At 40.2% G+C, this 20024-nt stretch overlaps 1 protein-coding gene across 1 annotated transcript in view; it reads left to right on the plus strand.

Annotated features, from left to right (window-relative positions):
- The window catches only part of LOC139747131 (ionotropic receptor 21a-like), a 199244-nt gene extending 182927 nt beyond the window's left edge, over window positions 1-16317 (plus strand). Inside the window, exons 6-10 of the mRNA XM_071659047.1 lie at window positions 5570-5879; window positions 9903-10061; window positions 12080-12232; window positions 15765-15894; window positions 16304-16317. Coding sequence (XP_071515148.1) covers window positions 5570-5879; window positions 9903-10061; window positions 12080-12232; window positions 15765-15894; window positions 16304-16317 — 766 coding nt within the window. The remainder of the gene's footprint in view (window positions 1-5569; window positions 5880-9902; window positions 10062-12079; window positions 12233-15764; window positions 15895-16303) is intronic.
- The last annotated feature ends 3707 nt before the right edge of the window (window positions 16318-20024 follow it).

Below are 20024 nucleotides of genomic sequence, written 5' to 3' on the forward strand. Positions count from 1 at the left end.
AATCCAATAACGCTCTCTGGCCATCTCTCCTACTTACATACGTATACTTTTGTATATCTCGCTTTTTAAACAAGGTATTCCCAATCACCATTCCTTTTTCAGCACATAAATCTAAAAGCTCTTCACCATTTCCATTTACAACACTGAACACCCCATGTATACCAATTATTCCCTCAACTGCCACATTACTCACCTTTGCATTCAAATCACCCATCACTATAACCCGGTCTTGTGCATCAAAACCAATAACACACTCATTCAGCTCCTCCCAAAACACTTGCCTCTCATTATCTTTCTTTTCGTGCCCAGGTGCATATGCACCAATAATCACCCATCTCTCTCCATCAACTTTCAGTTTTACCCATATTAATCTAGAATTTCCTTTCTTACATTCTTATAAGTCACATACACCCACAACTCCTGTTCCAGAAGTAGTGCTACTTCTTCCCTTGCTCTTGTCTTCTCACTAACCCCTGACTTTACTCCCAAGACATTCCCGAACATATATATATATATATATATATATATATATATATATATATATATGTATATATATATATATATATATATATATATATATATATATATATATATATATATATATATATATATATATATATATATATATATATATATATATATATATACATATATATATATATATATATATATATATATATATATATATATATATATATATATATATATATATATATATATATATATATATATATATATATATACATATATATATATATATATATATATATATATATATATATATATATATATATATATATATATATTTCTTTCTTTCAAACTATTCGCCATTTCCCGCGTTAGCGAGGTAGCGTTAAGAACAGAGAACTGGGCCTTTGACGGAATATCCTGACCTGGCCCCCTTCTCTGTTCCTTCTTTTGGAAAATTAAAAAGAAGAAAGTAAAGTGAAATTATCAGTAAAAGGAAGAACTAAAAGGTTCTTGGTGTCAAAGGGAGGTTTAGGTTCAATTCTATAAAATGACTTATTTGCCAACTTAGGGGATTTTCAATAAAAGATATAGGATACCACAACTTGTATCAAATAGAACATTTTTTCTCAAACTAGTCATCAATAAATTCTGAACTGCAAATATGTAATGTCCCAAGAAACATAGATTGGAATGATGATAATTCAATTTTGTCATGTTAAGCTGAGTAATAATGGATATATGACCATACATTGATAGATTTTCTGTATGCGCTAAACTTGAACTTATTTCTACCCCTATGGATCATTAATAAATCCCTTAAGGTGGCAAGAAATTCATTTTATAGAATTAACCCAAACCTTCGCGTACTTCTTCATACATGTAGTCTTTATCAGTTCAGATGACATAACTCTATTAGGTACGTGCTCGCGAACACTTATGGCTGACTTCACTTGTGACCCAAGGTACTGGTAAGTTTTTATATAAACTATCTAGCACCCGTTATTCAAGTAAATGTCTTTGATGACACCCCTTTTTTTAGGGGGACGTCTATTGAGGATTTAGGTTATGTCAGCAGAGACGACAAGACAAGGACTGTCACAGGTATCTAATATCAACATTGTTGATATCAGTGAGTGCATTGTTGTGCCTAAAGGTGTTAATCATGGTACTGTTAGCGTATCTGAGTACAGAGTATTTGGCATGTGGGAATGAACTGAAGAAGGGCGTTACTTAGGACACTGAACAAGATGGAGCTAAGTACACAGCCACGCGGAGTACCAAGTTCAAAGTCACTGATTTCACTTCTGTGTTCTTGAAGTCTTACCCTGGGTGTGGAAGGTCGCTGTTTACCATCAGTCTGTCTGGTCCAACGAACCGTCTGTGTTGTACAATGCTGCTTGTGGTGACGTCACAGTGGCCATGGCTTCAAGACCGAGTTTGACTGCGAAGGTTGCTGGTGAACGCAACCTCGGTGTGCAGTGTACCCGTTGCTCCAAGCATCTTCCATTATCCCTGTGGTCCTGATGTCTGAAGTCGCCTGCATATGCTGAACGGCGTTAGCTGTCGTGTGGTCCAGGTGGCTTTTCGCACCCTGCCTTCAAGGTGGAGGATGGCAGGTCCGATCTGCAAATCTTGGCCAAGAGACCGGCTATCACCTGACTGACTCGTAGCAGCTCAGTCTCCATATGTAAGTTGTACATCTTGGTCCACATGGGTACACCAAGCATGAGTCAGAGGGCGTTTTCTTTCGATGACCTCCAGCTTGCTCACCCGTTTGTATTCCTCAGTCCGACAGCGTTGTGATATTGTAAGCTAAGAGAGATCTAATGACGGCAGTGTAATGTGTTTTCCGGGTGTGAGCTCTGGCACCTGCAACTGGACTGGTGAGTGACTTCAAGATGTTTTATTTGCTTTTGGCCTTGTGTCAGAGATACTCTAACTGCAGCTTGAAGGTTAACTCCTGGTCGAGCCACACTCCATGACACTACTGGGTGTCGACCCAGGTTACTAGTTTGCTCTGAATGGAGCGCATCTTACTTGGTGCAGCTGTACAGAGGACCATCGCTCTTGACTTGGCTGGGCTGATTTTGAGGAACAAGTCTATTGCACTCGTTTCAATGAGGTCGAGCGCAAGCTGGGTCTCAAACACTTGAGTGCTTCTCTTACTATGAGATGAAGGTCATCCGCAAAGCAGTGGAGTGTTGCAACTAGTCTGAAAGGAAGCTGCACTAAGCTTTCCAATAGGACATTGAACGGTGTCGGGCTGAGGGCTGCAGGTCGATGTGACTCCTAAAAGCGTTCCCTTGTTGCTATTTGTACTTGGTAGCCCTGGATCCATTCGGACGCCTTTATTAGCTAACGTTGCTTGCATCACCAGCGGTCTGGCCAATTCGAAGGCCTTCTTCGGGTCCAGGATGAAACCTGAGTATCTTGACTATGTTGTTCGTTGTGCCTCTGTTTTCAGTGTATGCGAAAATGTTATGGTATGGAGGGCTGACTTCCACTTGAGTCTGTTGTAACCATTTTTTCATCCGTACTGGGACACGAGTCTTGGCTTTTCAAACCCTTTTGGCTTCGAAATGGGCTTTGTGTCTACCCCTTTCCATTTCGCTGGAAGCGTTCGTGTTGTCTACAAAGTGTGATCACCCATTGTAGTGCACTGTGTCCAGCTAATCCAGCGTGGCGAAGGGTGGGGTATATGATCATATATATTCTACATATGTTAAAATCACCAAATAACTCATTTTTCTAATCAGATTCTTTGATTTTTTTTTTTTCCAAATTGTCTAATACCTCTATTTACATGGCTAACGAGGTTGTTTATGTAAGATACCGCCAAGGGTTGTCTAAACGTTTCCATTCATTTCCATCAAATCATCTTCATGAGCGTATGGAAAGGTCGGTGGAGGAGGTGGGAATGACTGCGGGAGGAAGGGTGAGGCTGTGTAATACCTGTAGGCGGACGGACATGTAGCGCTCTGTGCTCATTGGTTGTAACACGATACTTGGGCGTGGAGTTGTTGTGTCCGTCTTGTGGTTGTTGATCTGTGACTGATGTTCCAAGTCAAGGTATCACAGCTGCACGCCCAAGCATTGCGTTACAACCAATGAGTGAATAGCGTTACATACATAGCCGCCTACAGATATCACCCAGCCTCACCCTATTTTGCACAATCATTCCCCCTTGCTCCAAAATGTTTTAGGAGTGGGTGAATAGAGAGGAGAATGAGTGAACAAGTGTAAGCATCAGTGAAGTGAACAGATGAAAAAGTGGTAACAGTTGAAGAGGAGATGGAGTGAATATTCTAAAGGATTATTGAACATAGCAGACGTGGTGTATTCGGGTTGAGGGGGTATACAAAATGAGTGAGTCATGGCAATTGGTTTGGTGGAAAGAGAAAAAGTTGTGAAAGCCTTGCTTAAGACGAAGTGTGGCAAGGTAGCCGGAATGGATGGAACTGCAGCTGAATCTCAAGAACGGAGTTTACTTTGCTGTTGGTTGATTAGGTTTCAGTAAGATACAGGGTATGTATGGCCCATGTTGAAGTGCCTAATATTTGATTAAATGCTTTCATGGTACCACTGTATCAAGATAAGTGGGACAGAAGTTAATATCCGAATTTGATAGGTATAAATTTGTTGAATGTACCCGGTATGATATGTACGGGAACGGTAGCATAGAGAGCCTCAGACTGAAGAAGAACAATCTGGCTTCAGGAATGGTAGAGAATGTATGGGATTGATGTCCTGTTTGAAAGAACTACGTGAAGAATACTTAGAGAAACAGAAACAATTGTATGTGGCTTTTATTGAATTGGAAAGTGTTCGAGAAGGATGATACAGATGCTTTCAGCAAGATGCTGCGAATAGATGGCTTAAGAAGAGAGTTAGTTGAAGCAGTGAGAATTTTTTCACCAAGAAAGTAAGGAACGTGTGCGAGTATTAGGAGAGAAGGGTGAGTGGCTTTAAGTGAAGGTGGGTCTGTGGAAGAGTTGTTTGATGTTACTATGCCTATTTCAGCTGTTTGTAGATGAGGTGGTGAGGGAGGTAAATACAAGGGTCTTACACAGAGAGGTGGGTCTGATGGAATTATTGGGGTTTGGTTGCTGGGGGGGGGGGGGAGATTGATTGGAAGTTAATTCATTTGCTGTTTGCTTACGACAAAGCTCTGATGACAAACTCGAGTAAAAAACTGCAGAAGCTGATTTTTGAGTTTGGAAGATTGTGTGAAGGAAAAAGTTGAGATATGTTTTGATAAAAGTAAAGTTATTAAGTTTAGCTTGAAAGAGAGTCTTGTAGGTTGGAGTGTGAGTTTGATTGGAGAGGGCCGGGGAAAGTAAAGTGTTTTAAGTGTTTGGGAGTGGAAATGGTAGAGGGTGGAATCATAGGAAATGAGGTTAGCCATAGGATTAAGAAGTGAGTGGAGAGGTCTATCTGTGAGGACAAAGATAGGTGTTGAATGGATGCATGGCATGGATCGTACATGAAAAAGTATAAAAGAGGTTGGATGTGTTGCAAGTGAGACATATGAGGAAAGCGTGCAATTCGAAAAAGGGTAAACAAATTAGAATTGATAGGTTGAAAGAGAGTTGTGGAAAAAGGAAGGTACTGTACATGCAAGAGAGGGAAAAGGGTGTGCTGAGTGAAGGGAACAAGAAGGGAAGCCAAAGAGAAGGTGGAAAGAAGGAGTGAAGGATGCTTTGAGGGCTCTGGGCATGAACAAAAAAGGACGTGAATCGTTCATTGGAAATAGTGAATTATAGCAATATGGTACACAAGAGGCAAAGTGCTCCCAATGCGCTGAATCAGGGCATACAAAGCAGTCAGGGGAAACCATGGAAAGGTCCCCGACGCTTAGCAATCGACAAGAGGGGGGATTATTTTCGACGAATTATACATGACAGTGTCAAAGAGGATGAGGACTTTTGTACGTAACTGCAACTTTCGACATACAAAGAATGTACAGATGACTATATATGCGCTCAGAAATATCTTATAACTTACCATGGTATGAATGACGATAATTCAAAGGGATAACTTTTTCATTAGATTTAACAGAATATATAATACATTTTCAAAACGTATCTCTTTTTCCCAGTGGTGATGAGATGAGCAGTCTACAGACCCTCAGCTACAGCTGTTACTACGCCTTCGGCGTGCACTTCTGTGAAGCTCACGCTTCCCTTCCTCGTATGGCCAGCACTCAGATCTTGGTCATGTTCCTGTGGCTGTACACTATGATACTGACCATTGCCTACTCCACCAACCTGAGGGCTTTCCTAATAGTGAGGAAGCCACCGGCTATGATGGAGACCATCAGGGACCTACACGATTCCGGCCTCCAAGTGGCGGGTATAGGCGACTTCGCTAAAGTTGGAATGGCCTCTTCAAGTGATCCTTACTTACAGGTTAGTGAAGAATGAAGCTTGGAATGAGTATGAGCACAAGGAAATGGAAGCTGAAATATGATCCACACTTCGCACCCTTCTGATGGAGTCACCTTATCATAGTATGTGTTTGTGTGTTTCGATAAGCAGCGACCTTCGATCGTTATTTGGATACCAGGCTAAATGGCTCTTGTCCTGGTGGAGACGGAAGGCTTTGAAATTATAATGTCCCTACAGCTTAAACAAACCGACACTATTTACCAGTTAAGCTTCCCTTGTGCGGGAGAGATGACGCTGTCAATGGTTGTAATTAGAGGTGGGAGAAGCGTTCGTGCCACAATGTTCCTTGTGGAGCAGACCGTTGATTTCACACCCCAAACCCTCCCCTCATCCATAGTATCCTGTCGACAAGAAACAATCTGGCGAGGCAGAGACATTTCATTTTTAAAGGATGTGAAAATCCCACGTTTATAGTTCAGTCCTTAAGTTCACTGAGCAAGCAAACACCAACCTAGGACAGGATACGATAATATACGATATCGTCTTGATACGATAACGGTCCATCTGCCAATAAGAATGATGTTAAGGACTTCTCCCTTCAAACAATCCCCAAGTTTATAAATATAAAGTTTCCGAGAAACTTGATGACACATCAACTTGCGATGGTATCAGGGGTATTTATTTGTGCTCTGGGAAAACTTTTGAAGTTATTTAGACCGGAAAAAAACGTGTTTCTTCTGTACCTCAGGCAAAGGTGCTAGAACTGAAGAATGTTGCCGGGATGGATATTGAAGCATGTGCTTCCCGCAAACTAGATCAGGTTAAAGGAGTTATGTTGAACGTCAGCCTCATTAGTAACAAAAGTGAGGTGTTTTGCCAAGATGAAGGTACCAAGATCGGTAGTCATTCCCACACTAGAGAGAACAGCGCTACCACAGAGAACCCGAGGACAACTGACAAGAACCTTGGAGCAGGAGCCAGTGTCCACGGGTTAAACATTTAGAATGTAAAAACTGGCACCCCAGAACATCTGCTCTAGAAGCCAGGACTGTCATCTTAACCAAAAGTGACTATGGTTTCCACCACAATCTGTGAGGATTTGGGGCCCTTGACATATGCCTATCCAGAGCCCAACAACCACTATTGAAATTATAGCTGAATTAGACAAAAAATTACTTTGAATCAGAGATCATCATCAGACGAGAAATCACCAGAGGCTCGAACTTCCTTATTTCTTATTGTTGCAAAGGATTTTATGGGAAGAGAACTCTACACTGGGAGCATCCGCCGTCCATACGGAGAACATCATTGTACATCCAGAGTAGATGTGATGCATGTGGACTCCATAGATGGGACGAGGAAAAATTCGTTAACCTCGCCTCCAAAAATTATTTCAATGATGCAATGGAATCATAAGGAAATTCATTGGAAAGAACAGCAGCATCCTCTAACTTCCTACAACGCAATTGTCTTTTATATTCAAGAGGTTACCATTAGAGTAAAGCAATAAAATTTTCCTACAAGGACACCAGGTTTATACCCTTACGGGACCTTTGAGTTGTAGTGATGATACTTTAAAACATTCCTAGTAGTCTATTCTCCGAACTTGACTGTGCAGATTAAGGCAGCCAAGACCCACTAGAGAAAACCACGTACAACTGTATTCGTGCACCCTCCTCAGATGTTACAAATAAGAAAAACAGAAAGTATATCCTCATGAACTTAAGATGATATAGGAGCGGGAATGCCAAAAAGTGTCCAAATAAATCCAGGGATAACTCAGCCATTGAGAGATAAATCCCAACATGATATCTGACAGTTACCGAACATTGCTTGTATTCACGTGCTTTACTTTAATCTTTCTTGTGTTTTGACATAAGACCAGTCATTAGCCTTGCTTACAGTTTCCAAACAATTTATGTCAAATATATAGCAATCAAATGGTTGCCATTCAGGTTGGGACGTTCTGTCTGATAAAACATGGAAATCAACCAATTTTCTTTGAGTATCAAAAGTCATCGCATGATTTCTAAACAGGTGTATCATCACCATTCTTCCCTACATTCTTTTTGGCATTACCCTTTCCTCCATCAGCTTACATTTATGACTTTAATTCATTTTTGTTTCTGTTGTTTATGTATACGTACACTCAACAGAAAATGGTATCCATTCATTCGCCATAGTTTGAATTATGAAACACATGACAGAGAGTCTTGATATAATCTCCTTGATGTCGTCATGTATTGGTATGGCTGCTCTCGTTGTCAATCAATTACCGTAATCGAGACAGGAAAGGCATCAGGTACATACAGTAAAAAAGGTATCTTCCCGGAGGGTTCTGGTGAATTTCGAAGTTATGTACTCATGTGTTTTCTCGGTAAAGTTGGAAAGTGTAGATGTGAGAAAAGTTTTCCAGTAATCATGGTAGCCTTCCATTATAGTTATATCCAGTGATATATGAAATCAGTGTGATATTCATTACAGAAAAAAATGACAGTAAATGACACAATTAATCACTTATTTTCCAATTCCATAAAATCAGGGTTGCCGGCGTGACTGAATGGAAGTCGGGGAAGGGAGAGTGCTTGCTAGATCCTTTGCTTGAATGGCCTCAGAACAAGAATGGTTGAACTGTGGATTGGGAGAAGTGGTCGTCTTGGAGGAAAAGGGGATTAATGTGCCATTCCCGCAACAATAGCGTCTGCTGAGCATTTGATGGAGATATAGGAATCGTCGCAAAAGAGACTTTGATTTACGCAAGGAAAGTCAGAAAAGAATTTCCAAAGTTATATAACTCTGCTTGTTGAGGTAGCAATATTCACGTTTGGAAAGGGTGGTCGTATGAACCAACTAGAAGTGAAGTTGTGTAGCTATCTCGCGAATGACTAAAGGCGGAGAACAGATCCAGAATATTAGGAAAGTGGTCACAGCTGTCAGAAATATGGAATGCGTGGAAATGCGTGAAGATCGGGAAGGCCTCAATCCCCCCACCATCCGTATGGGAGAAATTCAAAGATTTCTTGTGCTCAGCCTTCAAAATCTTCAAGTATAGGATCTCGGTCTGAGGGCGAGAGGGTGTCACAACCTCATGGCAGGAGTTTAGATAGTCGAAGAAAGATATGAGATTTGTAGAATTAGGAGAGCAGTAGGTAAAACAAAGCAATAGCATGGTAGTTAGGAGAGAGAGCTTGAGTCAAATGACATCAAAACCTGTGGACTCGAGGTCCTCGAGGCGTGCCACAGGTTTCTTGATGAGGGGAAAAGCACAGACACTTCCTCTGAACCTGAATCGTGAGTGACAATAAGAGAGAATTGAGAAGATGGCAGGACTAGGCCGGTAGTCCCATTTTGCCTACACAAAAGTCAGACCAGCAATCTTGACATGGAATGTGTAAGGTGATTGTGACCACCGCTTTAACGTTCCTGAGTCAGGACAGTAGTTCTATCCTAGGCTGTTGTTGGCAACGGCCATCTGCATAAGGGATTGCTTAAAGGATATGGGACTGGATATTCCTTGAGTTAGCTGAGGGTATTAGGAGGAGCCAATACATTCTCACCTGAGCCTTCCCTTTTGCTGGCAGTTGGGTCACCCAAAAAGGTGCAGTCATAGGAATATTTCTTAAATTTGCGTAACATTCTCATATACCATGATAATCACATGAACACATACATACGGTTTGATCGTCTCCTGTTTATAAACGGTATGATTTCTTTCAGAATTAGATTATTTTGAGTAACAGAATTTAGCAGAAATGTAAATTTCTCTGTGAAAGTTTATCAGACATGAAACTGTTACTTAACGCCCTATGACCAGTGTCTACCATTGACCTTATGAAGTGTCGTCAACAGATAGTTTTTCTCACAAATCCTGGAATCATTCTGAGAATACATCATTTACATTTTAAGCATAATAAACACGTATAAGTCAGGACAACAAATGCTAATGACTGTGATATTCTTGCATTTCTGTGAAATAGACAGATGTAATTTTGGAAAGGTTTCTCAATCACTTCACTTGATGTAATTAATCGATTTTCTTTATAGGGTCTAACAAAAGTCTACAAAAGTTATAACACTCGAAACGAGATCTATCCCGTGGTTCTGGAGGGTAAAGCAGTATTCTTAGGAAGTCGTCACATGCTGGAGTTTCTCGTCAACAACAAATACATTATCAGGGGTGTCCCTCGTCTGAGACTCATGCAGGCAAGTTTTCAATCATATGACGAGAAATGTGTACAACACATCTGTAGTGTAGTACTTAGCAAGCCTGATCGTGATGCATTCACGAGCCACTTAGAGTCGAACGCATAGGTTCGAATACTAGTTACTTGAGTCATTCTACAGTCAACTCATGTGACCATCCACCCCTGCAGGTTGGTCGATAAAATGGGTATATATATATATATATATATATATATATATATATATATATATATATATATATATATATATATATATATATATATATATATATATATTTTTTTTTTTTTTTTTATTATACTTTGTCGCTGTCTCCCGCGTATATATATATATATATATATATATATATATATATATATATATATATATATTCTGGGATCCTTGAAGAATGTTTGGAAGTCGAGAACATTATCTCGGAAAGCAAAAATGGGTATGTTTGAAGGAATAGTGGTTCCAACAATGTTGTATGGTTGCGAGGCGTGGGCTATGGATAGATTGTGCGCAGGAGGGTGGATGTGCTGGAAATGAGATGTTTGGGGACAATATGTGGTGTGAGGTGGTTTGATCGAGTAAGTAATGTAAGGGTGAGAGAGATGTGTGGAAATAAAAAGAGTGTGGTTGAGAAAGCAGGAGAGGGTGTTTTGAAATGGTTTGGTCAAATGGAGAGAATGAGTGAGGAAAGATTGACAAAGAGGATATATGTGTCAGAGGTGGAGGGAACGAGGAGAAGTGGGAGACCAAATCTTAGATGGAAAGATGGAGTGAAAAAGATTTTGAGTGATCGGGGCCTGAACATGCAGGAGGGTGAAAGGCGTGCAAGGAATAGAGTGAATTGGAACGATGTGGTATACCTGGGTCGACGTCCTGTCAATGGATTGAACCAGGGCATGTGAAGCGTCTGGGGTAAACCATGGAAAGTTGTGTGGGGCCTGGATGTGGAAAGGGAGCTGTGGTTTCGGTGCATTATTACATGACAGCTAGAGACTGAGTGTGAACGAATGGGGCCTTTGGTGTCTTTTCCTAGCGCTACCTCGCACACATGAGGGGGGGGGGTTGTTATTCCATGTGTGGCGAGGTGGCGATGGGAACAAATAAAGGCAGACAGTATGAATTATGTACATGTGTATATATGTATATGTCTGTGTGTGTATATATATGTGTACATTGAGATGTATAGGTATGTATATTTGCGTATGTGGACGTGTATGTATATACATGTGTATGTGGGCGGGTTGGGCCATTCTTTCGTCTGTTTCCTTGCGCTACCTCGCTAACGCGGGAGACAGCGACAAAGCAAAATAAATAAATAAAATAAAATAAAATAAAATAAGATAAGATAAATATATATGTAATTTCTCTTTGGAATTATGTAATGCTAGTGACGGAAAATTACTCAGTTCACATATCCGTAAGCTGTTCCCCCACTCTCACTTACATCGGGTATGCCATGCCTCTCAGCATAATCCTCAACTTCAGCATCATCCACTTTTACACTTACAACTCCTACCATGAGGACTTGGTCTCTCTCTCCTCCCAGAAAGCATTTCTCTTGCCGCCAGTTGTATAAGCTTCTCATATTCTACTCTTATGGTCACCCGCATCAGTCCTGAACTGTCTTTTATTCAGATGAATTAGACATAAAGCCTGTATTTACTTTAGAAAAGAACGTAACTTATATGAGGTTTCCACATCCACTAAATGAACGCTCACTTAGTTTAACTTTATCAACTGGTTGATAAGTCTTTTGTAAATTCAAAAATAAAATCTTATTCCCATTAGTTTCGTCTGTGGTTTATACTTTGTTAAAGTATGTCTAATGATACTCAAACTGGCAAGATCTCGTAAGACATTTTCAATTACATCAATGAACAATATGTTGTTCTTTAACAAAGGTAAACTGTTGAATCAACCCAAAAATTCTGAAATCAGAGAAATTTAGTGGAGAATTGATTGCGTCATGTATGTATGATTCTAAAATGTTTACATTGTGCATTGTACTAAAATCATATGATGTGTTGCAGGAGTATTTTGCGCCTTACAGCATCGCCATGGCCTTGCAGCGTCACTCGCCGCTCAAGAAGAAGGTGGACCAAGTCATAGGCCGTATACAACAGAGCGGCCTAGTCAGACACTTCTTCCTGGATTCTGTTCGTCAGGCCGCAGCATATGAGGTGGTGTGCTTTGCAGGGAGGATAATAGGGCATTTAACTTAACATTACAAAATTAATTCAGCATAACTATAATCATCAGTTTTTAAGTATTTACACTTTTACCTATATGGCAAAACGATGTCATTGATAATTCACCAGAGAATGTTTTCCAGAAGTTTTCAAGCAACTCTGTAGAATACATGTGTGTCAGCTGCCGCTGCAGATCATGACAGATGGGAAACATTAAAATGATTGCACAGTTTATCACATACATTTGGCATAGTACCATCCACTTCACACACTCATACCCTCTCCAACTCTAACAGAACTCTGGACAACTCACAACTCACACAGTCCTCTGCTCAACATTCCAGTCTTTCCTTCTTTTAGCACAATTTATGACGTCGTATTTCTATCTAGATTATCCAGTTCCGAATCGATCAAAGTAGACTGAATGGTTCTTACTTCCCACATGATCGACGTCCAGCAGTTGGAGCCAACTCAACTCTACCGGATATTCAGGTCTCAAATACAAAAGGAATTGGACCAGTAACAGACCATTGGTTCGTTACAAGGTCGTTTGTGGTAGTGAAAGAGATCAGAACTTTTGATTTAGTGTGGCAAAGGGGAAAAGATATACAAAGTTTTCAAAGACCAAAACTTTTCATGTAACTAAGAAAACGTAAATAATATCAGTCTTGAATTTGAAGCGAAGTACCTATCAAATCTATTCTTATTTATGGCACTGCTTCAACCACTCTCATAGTTGGTAAATCATTCCATATGTTAGCAACTTTGTAGATGAGCAAAGTTTTTTGTCTCATCTGAAGCAAAAGTTAAGTCCATGAGAAAACGAAATTTGTCAAGTGTAATGAGAAGAATCTATCCTCAAGTAGTTCATGAGATCGACATTATCGATTTTTTTTCCATCATTTTGAATAATCAGATTACATCACTTTTAAACTTCAGTTTTCTAACATTTGTTACGCAGTGTAATCAATAAGATATATTTCCACGTCTGTAACACCATCCCAACGTTCCAGTTTAAATTGAGTGACAGACTTTACCGCGTGAGGATACAAACTGACCCACTTGAGTGAAGAGGCAGGCATGGTCATCACACTGACAAACGTTCACCAAACATGATCACGTTTGAACTAATCATTTTCGTGTTGTGGATATAACATTTGTAATATATTCTACCACCTACACCCCCACAACCCCTACCCTCACCCACACCCGCAAAAATAAGTAAGATATATTCTATCTCTAACAATTCTTGAAATTTAGGGGTTGCAGCAACTATTTCATGAAAGTGGTCACAGTGATTTCATATTCTATTTCTGCTAAGAATTCATGAGCCATACATTTGCCTTTGAAGAGCCGCTAGTCGGCCGTCTCTGCTGTAGTCAAGCGATCACACTGCTGAAGGTCTGAGTGCAGGTTTGATTCACTTTCAGTGTTTAGATCAGATATTCTGCGCTTATTGTGTGGCGTGATAACTGTAGGTCTGAATTATTTTTTCCATCTGTAAAGTGTGTTCTCTGGTACTATAATTGAAATCGCGCTAGTGAAACAAAACTCAGTAAGGGGTAATATGCTTGTTTGTGTAATAAGTGACAAAATTGGCGAAAACCTGAGTTTGCTTTATCAATTAGGCCTTCAATAACTTTACTCTCGACAACGAAGTTAAGAATCCTAGGGAATTCTTTATCAACATTTCATGGTTAGAAGTCAAATGAAGTTGTAAGTTTGAAGATATGAATTGTGATAAACACGTCTGGCAGAGCAGACACATGGCCTTACAATTACGTCCAGTGGAAAAGTATTCATCTTCCACTGACTTTGAAAACCGATTTTCTTTTAATGTATTTTCTCTTTCGTTTACATTTTTCTTCCATCGTTCGAGTTGGTGTTGATATTATCTGAAAAAGTATCTGCTATGACATAATGGTAACACTGGCCAACAAATTTTTTTTTTACTTTTTTTGTCCAAAAAAAACTAAAACAAGTGGACCTTATAGTGCTTGATACGCTGAATCCGAATTCGTTTTTAGGAATTTTTCATCAGGCATTTTCTCTTGAGTGACAGAGCAATTAAATTCTACATTACGTGTATATTGCTCATTCATAATAAGGCTGGTATTACCCTTAAAAACTTATCTCTAAACTGTAGAACTGTGCGGTTTTCGCCTATACTTGGCCTTAGTGTCCAGCAGTAACCTGCCAAGATAGAGGGGCTCCACTTTCATTGGTACCGCTTTTCCATTGCCAAAATGTCGTGGTGAAATCTTTCGCCGGGGATTTTTAGACACTGTACGCCAGAGCTTTATATGAAGTCAAATGATCTTTCACATCTCAGTAATTCTTTATCTGTGATCCCCCCAAAAAAATCTTTGCAAAGTTTCTTAAATGACGGCCATGCTGTTTTTTCAACTTCATTTTGCTTTTCCTTGAACTTTTCATCTGGAAGCAGTTCCCTGATCTGTGGTCCTACAAAAATACCTTACTTGATTTTTGCATCATTGATTCTTGGGAATTTATTCTTCAAATATGTGAACTCATGGCCAGTTTTATCCATACCTTTAACGAAGTTCTTCACCAGATGTAGTATGTTTGAGGAAAGAAACCTGGATATTCTAGCTCTGAGTGAAACGAAGCTCAAGGGTAAAAAGGAAAAGTGGTTTGGAAAAGTCTTGGAAGTAAAGTCAGAGGTTGGTGAGAGGACAAGAGTTAAGGAAGGAGTAGCGCTACTCCACTACTCCTGAAGCAGGAGTTGTAGGAGTGTGTGTGTGTGTGTGTGTGTGTGTGTGTGTGTGTGTGTGTGTGTGTGTGTGTGTGTGATAGGGCATAAGGAAGTAAATTTTAGATTGATGTGGATAAAACTGAAATGGGATGGAGAGAGATAGGGTGATTATTGGTACTTATGCACCCAGTCACGAGAAGAAAGATCATAAGAGGCAAGTGTTTTGGGAGCTGCTGAGTGAGTGTGTCAGCAGCTTTGGTGCACAAGACCAGGTAATAGTAATAGGTGATTTAAATGCGATGGTGAGTAATGTAGCAGTTGAGGGTATCATTTGTGTACATGGGGTATTGAATGTTGTAAATGGATATGGTGAAGAGCTTGTGGATTTATGAGCTGAAAAAGGAGACTGTTTGGGGATACCTGGTCTAAAAAAACGAGATACACATAAGTATACGTATGTGAGTAGGAGAGAAGGTCAAAGGGCATTATGGGATCACGTGTTAATGATAGGCGTGTAAATGAGAGACTTCTGGATGTTAATGTGCTGAGAAGGGCAGCTAGTGGAATGTCTGTTCACTATCTAAGTTAGGCAAAGGTGAATATTTCTTGTAGAGGTTTTCAGAAAAGAAGATAGAATGTAGAGGAGAAAAGAGAGGTGAGAGTAAGTGAGCTTGGACAGGAGACTTGTGTGAGGAGAGACCAGGAGAGATTGAGTGTAGAATGGCCAAAGGTGAGAGCAAATGACGTGAGGGGAGTGAATGAGGAATGAGATTATTTTGGGAATAATCCAGGCGTGTTTCTCGTCCCCAGAAGGATAGCGATGGTGAGGGCGACATAGATGGCGATAAGGAGGAGGTGGCGGTGGCAGAGGGCGTCATTGCCCTGGGCCTGGATCACATGCAAGGTCTCTTCCTCCTTACTGGCACTGGCTGGGTCGTCTGTATTCTCGTACTTTTACTTGAGAAAACTATCTCTTCACATTAATTGTGAATCCAACCGTGAGAGATGTTTAGAAAGAAATAATAACCGAACGAACTCAACTGGTTAGCACATAGACAACGATGTATTTTTCTGATAACACACATATAAAGAAAAATCTGCTGCACCACAGGACTTAAGGAAATGAGAAATTACTTTCTCTGAATAATGTAAGACTGAGAGTTGTTGTAGAAAGGCACAATATATTCTGCAGCCGACACCATCCTACCTTCCTGTGTGTTAAGACAGTTTGTGCGTCCTAACATGAGCGTCAGTTCATTTATATACTGTGGATGAGATCCTTTTCCTCATACAACACAGTTCCTGAAATTGAATTGAAATGATATTTGACGGTTTCTTTTATGTTGTAGGTGGCACATTTTGATGCTATTTGTAGCAATAGTAGTTGTGGGTGGCAGGTGACCATCAACCAGATAGGTGAGGACCTACCTAGCTGCGTGTCGGGAGGAATGGTGGCGAGGGGCGAAGTGAGCCACCACTGCCACACACACACACACACACACATATATATATATATATATATATATATATATATATATATATATATATATATATATATATATATATATATATATATATATATATATATATATCTTTTCTTTTCTTTCAAGCCATTCGCCATTTCCCGCGTTAGCGAGGTAGCGCCAAGAACAGAGGACTGGGCCTTTTTTGGAATATCCTCACCTGGCCCCCTCTGTTCCTTCCCTTAGAAAATTAAAATGCGACTAAAAGGGGAGGGAGCGGGAGGCTGCAAATCCTCCCCTCTCGTTTTATATATATATATATATATATATATATATATATATATATATATATATATATATTTTTTTTTTTTTTTCTTCTTTTTTTTTGCTTTGTCGCTGTCTCCCGCGTTTGCGAGGTAGCGCAAGGAAACAGACGAAAGAAATGGCCCAACCCACCCCCATACACATGTATATACATACGTCCACACACGCAAATATACATACCTACACAGCTTTCCATGGTTTACCCCAGACGCTTCACATGCCTTGATTCAATCCACTGACAGCACGTCAACCCCGGTATACCACATCGCTCCAATTAACTCTATTCCTTGCCCTCCTTTCACCCTCCTGCATGTTCAGGCCCCTATCACACAAAATCTTTTTCACTCCATCTTTCCACCTCCAATTTGGTCTCCCTCTTCTCCTCGTTCCCTCCACCTCCGACACATATATTCTCTTGGTCAATCTTTCCTCACTCATTCTCTCCATGTGCCCGAACCATTTCAAAACACCCTCTTCTGCTCTCTCAACCACGCTCTTTTTATTTCCACACATCTCTCTTACCCTTACTTTACTTACTCGATCAAACCACCTCACACCACATATTGTCCTCAAACATCTCATTTCCAGTACATCCATCCTCCTGCGCACAACTCTATCCATAGCCCACGTCTCGCAACCATACAACATTGTTGGAACCACTATTCCTTCAAACATACCCATTTTTGCTTTCCGAGATAATGTTCTCGACTTCCACACATTCTTCAAGGCTCCCAGAATTTTCGCCCCCTCCCCCACCCTATGATCCACTTTCGCTTCCATGGTTCCATCCGCTGCCAGATCCACTCCCAGATATCTAAAACACTTCACTTCCTCCAGTTTTTCTCCATTCAAACTCACCTCCCAATTGACTTGACCCTCAACCCTACTGTACCTAATAACCTTGCTCTTATTCACATTTACTCTTAACTTTCTTCTTTCACACACTTTACCAAACTCAGTCACCAGCTTCTGCAGTTTCTCACATGAATCAGCCACCAGCGCTGTATCATCAGCGAACAACAACTGACTCACTTCCCAAGCTCTCTCATCCCCAACAGACTTCATACTTGCCCCTCTTTCCAAGACTCTTGCATTTACCTCCCTAACAACCCCATCCATAAACAAATTAAACAACCATGGAGACATCACGCACCCCTGCCGCCAACCCACATTCACTGAGAACCAATCACTTTCCTCTCTTCCTACACGTACACATGCCTTACATCCTCGATAAAAACTTTTCACTGCTTCTAACAACTTGCCTCCCACACCATATATTCTTAATACCTTCCACAGAGCATCTCTATCAACTCTATCATATGCCTTCTCCAGATCCATAAATGCTACATACAAATCCATTTGCTTTTCTAAGTATTTCTCACATACATTCTTCAAAGCAAACACCTGATCCACACATCCTCTACCACTTCTGAAACCACACTGCTCTTCCCCAATCTGATGCTCTGTACATGCCTTCACCCTCTCAATCAATACCCTCCCATATAATTTACCAGGAATACTCAACAAACTTATACCTCTGTAATTTGAGCACTCACTCTTATCCCCTTTGCCTTTGTACAATGGCACTATGCACGCATTCCGCCAATCCTCAGGCACCTCACCATGAGTCATACATACATTAAATAACCTTACCAACCAGTCAACAATACAGTCACCCCCTTTTTTAATAAATTCCACTGCAATACCATCCAAACCTGCTGCCTTGCCGGCTTTCATCTTCCGCAAAGCTTTCACTACCTCTTCTCTGTTTACCAAATCATTTTCCCTAACCCTCTCACTTTGCACACCACCTCGACCAAAACACCCTATATCTGCCACTCTATCATCAAACACATTCAGCAGACCTTCAAAATACTCACTCCATCTCCTTCTCACATCACCACTACTTGTTATCACCTCCCCATTTGCGCCCTTCACTGAAGTTCCCATTTGCTCCCTTGTCTTACGCACTTTATTTACCTCCTTCCAGAACATCTTTTTATTCTCCCTAAAATTTAATGATACTCTCTCAGCCCAACTCTCATTTGCCCTTTTTTTCACCTCTTGCACCTTTCTCTTGACCTCCTGTCTCTTTCTTTTATACATCTCCCACTCAATTGCATTTTTTCCCTGCAAAAATCGTCCAAATGCCTCTCTCTTCTCTTTCACTAATACTCTTACTTCTTCATCCCACCACTCACTACCCTTTCTAATCAACCCACCTCCCACTCTTCTCATGCCACAAGCATCTTTTGTGCAATCCATCACTGATTCCCTAAATACATCCCATTCCTCCCCCACTCCCCTTGCTTCCATTGTTCTCACCTTTTTCCATTCTGTACTCAGTCTCTCCTGGTACTTCCTCACACAGGTCTCCTTCTCAAGCTCACTTACTCTCACCACCCTCTTCACCCCAACATTCACTCTTCTTTTCTGAAAACCCATACAAATCTTCACCTTAGCCTCCACAAGATAATCATCAGACATCCCTCCAGTTGCACCTCTCAGCACATTAACATCCAAAAGTCTCTCTTTCGCACGCCTGTCAATTAACACGTAATCCAATAACGCTCTCTGGCCATCTCTCCTACTTACATAAGTATACTTATGTATATCTCGCTTTTATATATATATATATATATATATATATATATATATATATATATATATATATATATATATATATATATATATATATATATATGTATATATATATATATATATATATATATATATATATATATATGTTCTTCTACTGCCAAATCTTTTTGGTTCTTAACCAAAAACATCTCGAAGATCGTGTGTAATTCAATCTTTCCTCCTCTCTTCTTTCCTAATCAACCTTTTTGTAGTTGTCCAACTGATAAGATTGCTCTTTTTAGTACGTTATTTTCCTGTAATTCAACTTTGGATAATTCAGCATCTCATCCCTCTGCCCCACCTCCCTCCTGCGAGTCTTTTGACATTGCCAGTTGCAGGTGGACAATGTGTATAGCTCAAATGGCATGCTTCCTAGAGTTGCAAACAAGCTTGCCTCCGAGTAAGCACCAGTTCCTGCGTGTTTTTATCAATTTTCCTTGAGAAAAATAAAACTTTTCCCTCCGCTTGACAATGTCATCATTTGTAACAACTCGGTGTTCAAATGCCTCAAGTAATCAGGATAGTTCAAGTGATTAATCCTCACCTTTTCTTACGTGTATATTTACATGATTTAAAGAATTCCATCATTGTGTTTCAATTTATCAATTTCTTTGGTTACTTATCATTTGACAATAATAAGTAA

Source organism: Panulirus ornatus, chromosome 67 (genome assembly GCF_036320965.1).
Source record: "Panulirus ornatus isolate Po-2019 chromosome 67, ASM3632096v1, whole genome shotgun sequence".
Classification (NCBI taxonomy): Eukaryota; Metazoa; Arthropoda; class Malacostraca; order Decapoda; family Palinuridae; genus Panulirus; species Panulirus ornatus.